This window comes from Jaculus jaculus, unplaced genomic scaffold (assembly GCF_020740685.1).
Source record: "Jaculus jaculus isolate mJacJac1 unplaced genomic scaffold, mJacJac1.mat.Y.cur mat_scaffold_39_1_1402899_arrow_ctg1, whole genome shotgun sequence".
Taxonomy (NCBI): Eukaryota; Metazoa; Chordata; class Mammalia; order Rodentia; family Dipodidae; genus Jaculus; species Jaculus jaculus.
The window spans coordinates 432,770-444,629 of NW_025423494.1; the positions used below are offsets into that span (position 1 = coordinate 432,770).

At 35.8% G+C, this 11,860-nt stretch overlaps 1 protein-coding gene across 1 annotated transcript; it reads right to left on the bottom strand.

Moving 5' to 3' along the window:
* Positions 1-1,316: 1,316 nt before the first annotated feature.
* Positions 1,317-7,938, bottom strand: LOC123457364 (vomeronasal type-2 receptor 116-like). Its single transcript, XM_045141320.1, has 5 exons — positions 7,684-7,938; positions 6,502-7,305; positions 6,029-6,256; positions 5,392-5,515; positions 1,317-2,236 (listed from the first exon to the last, which is right to left on the bottom strand). Exons 1-5 carry the CDS (start codon positions 7,936-7,938, stop codon positions 1,317-1,319), a joined length of 2,331 nt encoding a protein of 776 aa, XP_044997255.1.
* Between the last annotated feature and the right edge of the window lie 3,922 nt (positions 7,939-11,860).

Sequence of the window (11,860 nt, forward strand, 5' to 3'; positions counted from 1 at the left end):
TCATTTGTGTAATTTTTGTTACAAGAATGGGATAGAACACACACTAAAAACAGTCAAAAATAAAACTGCTGATGAGCTATTCCTTTGGCCACTATGATTTAAACTTCTCTACATATTACATTCAGAATTCCATGGTCCAGATAGACGTTCAGGCTTGATATAAGTTCACATTTCATGAACACAAAGGCTGATATATTCATTCAGGAAAGACAAGGAATATTCAGCAAAAAGATGATAGGGTAATCATCATAGTTGTACCAGGAAGCACATATTGGGTTATTCCTATGCCTGACTGTCTTTCTTATTGACCATGAACAACGTTTGCACTGTCACCAATGTTTTGCTGACATTCTTTTGTATATTCCCTACCACAGAACATCAAATGGCTAGTGATTTAAACCATAACTATTCTGTTTCAATTTTCCAGGGGATAAACTATTTGCTCCTATGCATGAATAAACCTTAATGTATATTGAAAACATCTTAAGTAAGGCCTCTGCTACTTTCAAAAGGAGCTATTCTTTTCCCTCCTAATTAAACCCTCACTGTATCTCTGAATATTCTTTGAACACTCAAATACAACCTTTTAAGACATTCTCAAAGATATTTGCTCTATCCAGCAAACTATAGTAGATTTCTTTGAAACAATCTGAAGAAGTCATCAGATACAATTCAGGTTATCCAGAGTAATGGGAGCAAAATACAAAGTACATTAGTAATGCTTTGTTCTAAGTGTCTTTATTTACTAATTGGAGAGAGATGTGAGAAAATGATTATTCTTGTTACTGCAAACCATCTCCAGAGGCATATGACAGTTTGTGAAATTGGCTTATCATAGGAGTTGGTAAATGGAACATGGCCTGACAGCTGTACATGGAAGCTGATAAACAATGTTAGAATGTAAGAGCCAAAGGAAGGGTAGGACTCCTTACAACTTGCTCCTTCCAGACATAAAATGGCCTGGGTATCTATGACCTCATAGTGCCTGACACTACCTACACAAGACTGTCATAAGAGGAGGAAAAGATCATGCCATCAAAATAACAGGGATACTGATTGAGATGAGGAGGGGATATGACGGAGAATAGAATTTCAAAGGGAAAAGTGGTGGGGGTAGAGCATAGAGTGTATTACCATGGGATATATTTATAATCATGCAAAATGTTAATAAAAATTGAGAAAACAAACAATGTTAGAGACCAAATAATACTTGTACATATGAACAAATATCTTAACCTCTTTTTAATATTTAGTGTTTACAATAGTGCAAGGGTTTCTACAGGATATAATTTAAGTTAGTACTTATGAGGTAAAATTTAAAAATCAATTGGTTGTACAATATGATTTTTCTTCACCCTCTTTAGAGTATTTTTACTGGGTCTTATCAAAAGGATGTAACACTTGGGGAAAAATATGCAACTTATCAATCCTGTACTGGAGGCCATGATAGAGAAGACTTCCACTATCACCATGGCTATCCCCTTGGAGCTGTGATAGACAGGGAGGAAAGTGACCCACACACTGCAGAACACCAGCATGCTGAACGTCAGAAATTTGGCTTCATTGAATGCATCAGGCAGGTTTCTGGCCAGGAAAGCCACAGTAAAGCTCCCTATAGCCAGAGATCCCAGGTAGCCCAGGACACAGTAGAAGGCAGTGTCTGAGCCTTTGTTGCACACAATGATGATGTACCCATGTTCTGAGTGTTCATCAGTGTCAACAAAGGGAGGGGACGTTCCCATCCAGATGCCACAGAGAACAAGTTGGATCAAGGTACAGATGGGAATGATGAAGTTAGGTGCTCCTGATACCAGCAGTCCCCTCAACTTTTGTCCTGGAGCAGTGGCCCTGAAGGCCAGGACCACAGTGATTGTTTTGGCCAAAACAGTTGACACAGCCACAGTGAACAGAAGTGCAAATGTGATCTGCTGCAGGATACACTTGGCTGTGGTGGGGTGTCCAATGAAGAGTAATGGACAGAGAAAACAGCACTTGAGGGAAATGAGCAGGATGTAGCTGTTTGTTCGATTATTGGCCTTCACAATTGGTGTGTTTTTGTGCTTCACAAAAATCCCAAGTACAACAGCAGTGAGTGTAGAGAAACAAAGCGCTATACAAGCCAGAGCTATCCCCAAGGCATCTTCATAAGCCAGAAACTTCATAGTTTTTTGGAGACAGTGATTTTTCTCTAGGCTAGCATATTGGTTGATTGGGCACTTCACACATTGATCCATATCTAGTAGACAATGGAAAATATCATCAGATTAGTGGCAGTATTTACTTCTTTGTTACAACATTCTTGTATTCTAGGTCCTATTTACAATTAAGGTAGTTCTCTTTATAGCCATGATGGCAATTAATAAAGACCATCATATTAGGTGAGATAAACAAAGCTTTTTTAAAAAAGAATACTTTATTTACTTGCTCATAGACAGAGGGAGACAGAGAAATCCGGAGAGAATGGGTGCGCATGAACCTCTAGCCACTGTAAACAAGCACCACATACATGTACCACTTTGTACATCTGTCTTTCTCTGTGCAATGGGGAATTAAACTGAGGTAGTTAGGTATTGCATGTCCTTTCTTGAACTGGTGAGCCATCTCCTCAGCCTAACAAAGCTGTCTTTTATTCACTTATCTTACTTTATATATTCTCTTGACCCTTTGTTTTTCTTAAAGGAATAAAATAATTTTGTTGCAGTGTACTAGAATTATATAGTGACATTTCTTACATGAGGTATTTCTTATGATTTCTACTACAGGAGTGATGGCTTATCAATTAAGATGCTTGCCTGCAATGCCTAAGGGCCCATGCTTGATTCACCACATCTCTCATAAGTTAGACACACTTGGTGATACATGAGTAAGTGTCACATTTCCACAAGGTGGCACATGTTTGGAATTCAACTGCAGTGGTTAGGGACCATTGCACCCCAATTATCTCTCTTTCTCTCACTCCCTCACACTCATGCTCTCTTTCATTAAAAGAGCTAGTCTTGTCTCAAAAAGAAAAAAACACTAGCTCAGAGTTCTGTACACAGTGTAGTATGAGATCAGAGAGGTACATGATACTATGTTGATTTTAACACCTTTGTTAGACAACAACCATAAATTTAGATAATAAAATGTGATTTTTCCCTCATACTACAGTTCTCTGTCTTATGAAGCCTATCTGTCTGAATCAGCTGATGTTTTATGGCTTTGTACCCAAATGTCAGTAGGCACATATAATTGTTCCAACACATATTTTAGGGAATATAAATGAAATTGAATAAACCTAGATATAATTAACTCTGATATGATTATTGCTGAAATCTATCTACTTGGAATAGGTATTCATATACATATTTTGAGATGACATACCATTTATCTGTTTCTCCAAATTTACCTCAATAATCCTTGGTCTATGTTTTAGCATAATTTGGTCAAGAAGTTTATTCAAGAAAGGATTATGAACAAGATAATTTGCCAACTTTAAAAAAAGAATGAACTTGACACACAATAAGGAACTGGGGAGAATTCTTGCCCCCTATAGGTTGTATTTTCTATCATGGTGCTTTACAGTTTTGATTGTAATTGCATTGAATCATAAAAGAGGACTTATAAGAAATAAATGGTATCTCCTATTGAATATTTACATAAAGGAATATTTTTCCAATAATTATAATATTACTTCTCTTAATCATGTATTGTAAATTTATGCACATATATTTTATGAATCATATATTATAAGGCCATACATACCACCTAATTTGGTAAATATAACATGGCCAACATGTACAAATTAAAAAAAAAAAATTTCAATGCTAATACTGAACTTATCCAACACCACTAAAGTTTGTATTTAATTAATTAGTTTGGGGCTGGAGAGATGGCTTAGCGGTTAAGCGCTTGCCTATGAAGCCTAAGGACCCCGGTTCGAGGATCGGTTCCCCACGTCCCACGATAGGCAGATGCACAAAGGAGCGCAAGCGTCTGGAGTTCGTTTGCAGAGGCTGGAAGCCCTGGCACACCCATTCTCTCTCTCTCCCTCTATCTGTCTTTCTCTGTGTGTCTGTCGCTCTCAAATAAATAAATAAAATAAATCTATCTTTAATTAATTAGTTTGGATTGCATGTTGAAGTATTACTTGAATGAGCACTGTTTTAATATACTTCTAATTATATTATTTTATTCATTTTGTGATATTATCCAATCATACTAAAAATTCATGTCAATCTCATTCCTTTTTAACATCATATACCAATATTACTCTGTATCCACTTTGACTTCTGGTACACTGAAAAGGTGGTCTGGATGTTAGCGTGTGCTCCAGACTCTAATAGATGAAAATACTGAGGAATTAGTATTTATATCATATTTAAATCCTATTGATAATATTTACCACAGCCTTTAGGTTCTACTTTAACGTGCCACTCCCATTGTATTGTGTTCTCACCTGTAAAATAGAGAGCAACATAAAATAGTACCTATTTTTCCATTCTGTGCTCAACCCAGTAGGTTTGACATATGAGATATATGTTTTATTCTTATTTTTAAATTCAGAATATTTCCCATTATCTCCTTAAATGCTTCAAATTACATCTAAAATGATGCACATGATATTTTAATTGGAATGTTTATGTTTCCTGATAAAGGATTTAAATAGCTGTGATATGCTATTACCTAAAGTCTTGAAACCAACTGCTTTCTGAATTATTATTTCATAGATGCTAAGGAGATATTATGCTTATATTGAAAGTGTTTGCAAAATTACATATCGCTAAAGCCAGAAAAGGGAGGAGTGGTGGCATACTGTCTAAAGTACTTTCTTGCGAAGACTAAGGACCCAGGTTTGACTCTCCACATCCCATGTAAACCAGTTCTACATGGTGGCACATGCATCTGAACTTCATTTGCAGTGGGTAGAGGCTCTGGCATTCACATTCTCACTTTATCTCTCCTTCCGTATCTAATCAATCAATAAATAACAGAATGGAATGAATATAAAAATTTATGTCCAAAAATTATATCTCTGAGCATTTATTATTCATCAGCAACCTTTTGCATCCTGGGAAGATAATGATGTGAAAGATTCCTTCTTTTTAACTTCATTTTATGTAGATTCACAGAGGATTATATGAATATGTGACATTCCTTGATAGAAATAATATATTCATTAACTATTTGACCTCAAAGAGTATTTTTATTGTGGGAGCACCAGTATGTACAATGGATCTAGGTACTAAAAATGTGGTTCATGGAGTAAAGTGAGTATTATGTTTATGGTCATGAGTATTTATCATTTCAACCAAGTGATTACAATAGGCAATGAAGAAATATTATCTGTTTTTTTCAGATAGATGGATAAAAGAGACAAACTGGAGAAAGACTCTCTAACCATCAACTTACCCGTTTTGTTAGAAATCTCATTTTCTGGGCAGGGGAAACAATCAAAACAACAGGCTGCTTTTCCCTCATGTCGGAACTTCCTGAAACCAAGCTTGCAAGTCTCACTGCACACAGAGGAGGGAATCTGAGATAAAACAGAAGTGTAGTTGTAAAAGTTAGTAATGTTATATGCTCCATTCATAACGATATGTGAAAATAATCACCCTTACTAAACTCTTTTTCCACATCTACAATAAAATTGAGGTGTCACACTCCATTTATTACAATGTATGTTGTCATGTCTGTCAAGATTTTTTTTTTTGTTTTTGAGGTAGAGTCTCACTCTAGCCTAGGCTGACCTGAAATTTACTATGTGATCTCAGGCTGGCCTTGAACTCACAGCAATCCTCCGAACTCTGCCTCCCGAGTGGTGGAATTAAAGTCATGCACCACAACACCCAGCCTGTCTGTCAAGATTTTGATGAAATATTTTGCCATTTCCAAATATTTTTCAAAAGATATAAAAAAAAATCTAGGACATTGGTAAAAGAAACATAAACAACATGTTGCACTTGGCCAAATCGTGAGGGCACACATGGGCCCACATGATTTTATCTATTTATGTTGAGAGTAAAACATCACAGTTAGGTAAATATACCTGCCTACTCCCTGTGGCCCACTTTATGGCCTCATCAGACAAATACAATTGTTGACCGAAGGAACCATATGATGTAAACTGTCCTATTTTCACCTTGATTCCAAGACCTTGTGGATAATTTGAAATGTGGAAAATATCATAGTCTGCATCACATTTTCTTTTCTCATTAAGAGTCACTAGGTCTCCAATGGGGTTAATAAATTCCATATTCTTCATAGTGTGGTAAAACTAAAGGAAACATATCAGTTCCAATTAAGTAAAGACAAAATGGACATAATATGTGATATGAGTAATACCTTTGTTTTTTACAACCCTACCCAGAAAATGAAACTCTATTGCATGTACCCAATAATGTGAAATAAATGAATTCCCACAGATAAATGTAGAAGCACCCAAATTCAAAAGTACTCCCAGCAACAGGTTTTAAACTTATATGGAGCTACTTAGAAGGTATTACTGATGACAATACATACCTTTGAGCAGTCAGGTACACATAGACTTGTTATTGGGTGAACATCTACCTGTTCATAATACATTGCGTGGTAAGCATATGCCCAGGCATACACAGCATTATATAGATTATAACTCTCATCATTCATGGTTATGTCAAATCCTTGACTTGCAAACCACTTTAATGAATTATTGAATGCACATTTACTCTGTGTTCTACATTTAGATTCAATGTCCAAACAATTAAAGTATATCCATTGTGATCTCAGAACAGAAATGTCTATTGGATATTGAGAAGTGTTCACTGACTGAATAAATTTTGTAAAATTGGGAATCTCCTGATGGCGATTAGAAAATGTGAAAGCACCATAGAATAAGTCAAAATTGATGTCTTTTCCTGTATTTGTGATGACATCCCACTGTGAGGTGGTGACCCAGATCCTGCGGATGCCTAAATTTGCCCATCTTCTAAAGCTCACTTCCAGTGTGGAATTTAATTCACCATAAATGACCACAACATTTGCCAATGATGTCACAATTTGTTTATAATATTTCTCAGCCCTTGTATTGTATAAGTCCATGTTTAATGGGATCACATTCACAAAGGCTAAACAGAGTTCATTCTCTTGCATCATTTCTCTGAAGTCTGAGAGAAATTGAATACCTTGGTCATCATCGGAGATGACCAGCCCCATCCAGGTCCAGTTGAAATGAATCATTAGGGAGACTATGGCAAAAGGCAGCCTTGTTTCCTTGGGAGCAATCTGATACAGATAATGATACTGAAAATGGTCTCTCAGAACAGGATTAAATGGGCCATAGTGAATCTAAAGGACACAGAATATAGAAATGAATGTGAGGAAGAACAATGGAAGAAAACTCAAACTAAGATCTGAATCGCTTTAATCACCATTTGCGAAGAATGTTTGGAAGGATGTTTGCTCACACCATTATTCATTGTATTTCACTATCCATAAGACTCTGGAAAAGTACTGAACAGTTTAAGAGTTGTAGCAAATCCACTTTTATGTCTTCATAGTTCCTCCTATCAATTTTTAAAAGTTAAGTGCTGAAACCCCACCAAGTCCAGGATTATGATCTCTATTAATTGGATGTAACAATACATGAATAATCCAAATATCTACTGGAAATATCCCTAAGCACATGAGATTCATAATTCTACTCTGTACATCACAAAGCCTCACCTGTCCTGTATTAAATATTGAGAAAAATGTCCCAATTTTGCTACTTCTTTCCCATGATGGTCCTGTAAATGATAAGCCACAATCATTTATTTCACAATGATAATTAGGAAGAAAAATCCGTTTAGCTTCTGTGTAATGTAGGGAAGAGACAATTGTCAATGAATCATCACATGTGGAAGGTTGGAATGAAAAATTAATAGACTTGTTGGGTATAAGTTTGGGATTTCTGTTGATCTCTTCAGTGACATAAATCATTGTGAGGATATATTGATATTTTTTGGCTGGCACACTGAAATGAAACACAGTAATCATTATGGATGAGGCTTCAAACAGGATAATCTTCAAAAGAATTTGAATGGACATGTAATACATGTTACAAGTGATGTTTTGCTCCTGAAATTCTCATGTAATCATGCACCTTTTAGTGAGGATATGTTCCCACATAGCATAAAGATCAACTAGGTATTTTTAAATTATTAAATGAATGCCAATTCATAAAGGGATTTATGTTATGAATATATAGAGAGAGCTGTATTCACCTTTGGCTAATGAGAAACTGGTGAAAAGTATATATATATATATATATATATATAGTTTATTGGTCATAAACGAACTTGGAAGTAGACTTACTCCACACAGAATATCTTGATGCTAGAATTCTCAATTTTAAGAAATGAAAAATAAATGCAGTAGTGATCGAGTTTATGGTATTTTGGTGGGCATATGTGGGTAATAGTCAACATTTTCATGGAAGATCACATTGTTTGTGTTTGTGTGTGTGTGTGTGTGTGTGTGTGTGTGTAAGGGGGCCTGTGCTTGTTCCAGTGTGTACACTATAAACTAGTGTAAGTTGTTCTTCTACATTACTGTACATGTCATTATTTGTCTTCAGTTTTTATTTTGACACAGGTTCTGACTCTTGCCCTTTCTGACGTGGGATTCAATATGTAGTCTTAGGGTAGCCTGGAACTCATGTTGATACTCCTACCTCTGCCTCCTAAACACTGAGATTAAAGGTATGTATCACCATGTCTGATTCACATGCCATTATTCTGATGACTTGGAGTTCACTAATTTGGTTATACAAGCAACCAATCTCTAGGGATTAGGACTTTTCAGACTCAGAACATGGGATGACATGGGCTTCAAGTCACAATTTTAGGTTAGGGCCATGGATTTGAACAAAGGACCTCATGTTTATGGGGAAGTTCCTTTACAAATTCCTATGTTTTGCTACTTTTGTTAAATACCATCCTGCAATGAGTAAGGCAATTCCCTGCTTAATGGTGAATATACAGTCAATCCTATCTATTTACACAAAATCATGGCACTTATAATGCCTTTGAAGGCATGGGTATCTCCTCTAATTGTAATGTGAACTCTATTTCACCAGGAATTGGAAGTGTCTCTTCATTTTTGGAGTTCATTTGCTTCTTCTGTTAAGTAACTCCCTTTGCTAGGACAACATAGCTGACAAATATCAGGTTAAAGGAAGGCATATTTGTTGCAGATTATCCTTCCAGGTCATACTAAAGATACTCAAAATTGATAAGGATATTATTGGCAGTCATAGCATGGTATCTGGGAGTGGCCTCTTTCAGTCCAGCAAGGAGGCCCACAGAGCTATATGAATATTGCACATTGGCAGTCATGCCTCTTCCTTTTTATACAGTAGAGGATCTCTGCCCTGCTATGGTGCTGCCCACAGTAAATTTGGATATCCCCATTTCAATTACGCAATCAGTCTTATGTAACAGGAATTCTCTCCAGGGATAACCTCAACCATATAATTCCTCTCAGATTGTAAGTCTTCTCAATTTGAATATAAAAATAAAATGTGACAGTTGAAACATGTTTTTCCAATCTGTTACCTCAAAAATTCTCTCTCACATTTATCGTACCAATAACTGTGGGCTAACTCCACAATGCACGACCAAGGTACATCAGAAAGGAGGGGCCATTGGGAAGGTGGTATGCCGTGGATGAGCCTAATAATCATACCAAACTGCCTGTATTTGCAAATAGAAAACTAATAAAAAAATAAATAAATTTAATAAAATTATCTCTCTAATGGTAATGTGAATTATTTTAAGGTGAAGAAATATTCTCTTTGTCTGATATAATCTTCTACTGTACGTCTTTTGATCAGAGAATTAAGACCATAAATATCCAGAGTTATTGTTGTTCTGTGAGTTTATTTTTATTGAGTGTCAAAGATTTGTTTCATTATGGTGTTTTAAAACAAGGTTTCATTCCCCTCTTCCCCTTTTCTTGTTTCACATCCCTTTAAGCTCCTCCCTGATACTTAGCTTTTCAGCCTTCATCCCTCAGGTTTCCTTTGGTTTGGTGGTATAACACTGTAGTTGTGCCTCTTGTGGTTGGTCAATAGTTGTAGCTCATGTTACCTACCCCTTCTTGTATTTAGAGTTCGTTGAAAAATCACCTATCTTAAAGGGCTTTTTTTTTTTTTATGTTTCCATCAGGAGGTGGCAAAGGTGGTATAAAGGGCAAAGCGTTGCCTCTACATTCGGACTCACAATTAGAACCCTCGAACAAATTATTTATCTAGGAAAAGGTTCATGGATATTGAGAAATTGCTCCTATACTCTCATTGGAACCCAGAAATGGGCAGTGTGGGTGGAAATAAGGACATGGGTAAGGTTAAGTGTGCCCAAACTATCATGAGTGCTTCTGTAGACCCGCAATTATGATCCTTGCCACAGGTGATATAGGAGGGAGAAAGTGGTATAGTGACTAGGCAGCTATGCTTAGAGTCATTTGTGACATCCAAGTCCATGTAACAGTGGCAGGAGGATAACATTAGAGATCTGAGGATTTGGATACACTGGAGGGAGGATGTGTTGTGTAAACAAAAATCATTTTTATCAATGGAAAACAATGTTGCTATTGATAATTATTAATGTAATTCTTCTGACATCATGCTCTACCTTTACGTTACATTTTTTTTATCTCTATGTATCATTACTGGACTTGTAGTTGACCAAGTAAGGAGAAGAAACTCAGGATATAATGATATTTCAGATGTTCATAATTTCATGTTCCCTTAAACTTTTGGATCTCTCTGCAAAAGAAACCCTTTGATATCCTATATAATTATGTTATTATTAAGTCTTTTTTACTTATATTTACAAGTATTTAATGTGTTTAATGATTTCTAGCTCATTAGAGGTATTCTGTAGATGCATTTTGACTTCCCATTTAAAATAGTTCTTCATAATCATTTACTCTATGTGGTCTTTTTGTGAACATTTAATACTTAATTATTTCAAGTGACTACAGCAATGTTAACTACTGAAAACATAGCATTCTCAACAAATGTTTCTGGACATATTGAATAACTACATATAGAAAAATTGAAACTACACCCATTCCTCTTCCCATGCCATAAAAATTAAAATACTAATGGATGAAATGCTTCAAAATAAGATCCAGAAATCTAAAGTTACAGGATGAAACAAAAAGGGAAGTTTCTACAAAATATGACTAGGGCCATACTTCCTGAATAATATACCAGTAATCCAGGAAATTAAATAAATCATTCAACCCTTGGCAACTAATAAAGATAAAATGTTTGTCTACAAACAACATACCCTAAACAGAGCCCACAAACTACCTACAGATGTGGAGAAAATCTTTGCCAAGAATTCAGTACATTGTAGAACGAAAAGAATTTCGATCCAGAGGCTTAGTAGGCATTTTTAACAAAATCATAGAAGTAAAATTTTCCCAAATTGTGAAAGAAATTCCAATGCAGATACAAGAAGCTTTTAGAACACCACACGGACAAAATCTGGAAAGAACCACTCCTCGCCTTGTTATAAATAAACTACTAAACACACAAACAAAAGAAAATATATTGAAAGTACTTAGAGAAAAAGTGTCACCTACACAGGCAAGCCCATCAGAACAACTGCAGATTATTCAATACAAACTTTAAAAATCAGAATGACTTGGAATGGTATATTCCAAGTTCTGAAAGATAACAACTGTCAACCAAGATCACTTTATCCTGCAAACTTATCTATCCAAATTGATGGAGAAATGAGGATATTACAAAACAAAAGCAGGATCAGTAAATTTATGACAAATAGACCAGGTCTGCAGAAAGTACTCAAAGGAATCCTTCTTATTGGAGAGAATGCAAAACACAAAGAGG

Excerpts from the sequence above, each read along its gene's own strand:
- LOC123457364 (XM_045141320.1), bottom strand. The coding sequence starts at position 7,938 with ATGATTTATGTCACTGAAGAGATCAACAGAAATCCCAAACTTATACCC. Across the intron at positions 7,306-7,683 it reads CAATATTTAATACAGGACAG|ATTCACTATGGCCCATTTAA; the intron begins GTGAGGCTTTGT and ends TGTGTCCTTTAG. Across the intron at positions 5,516-6,028 it reads GGGCCACAGGGAGTAGGCAG|ATTCCCTCCTCTGTGTGCAG; the intron begins GTATATTTACCT and ends GTTTTATCTCAG.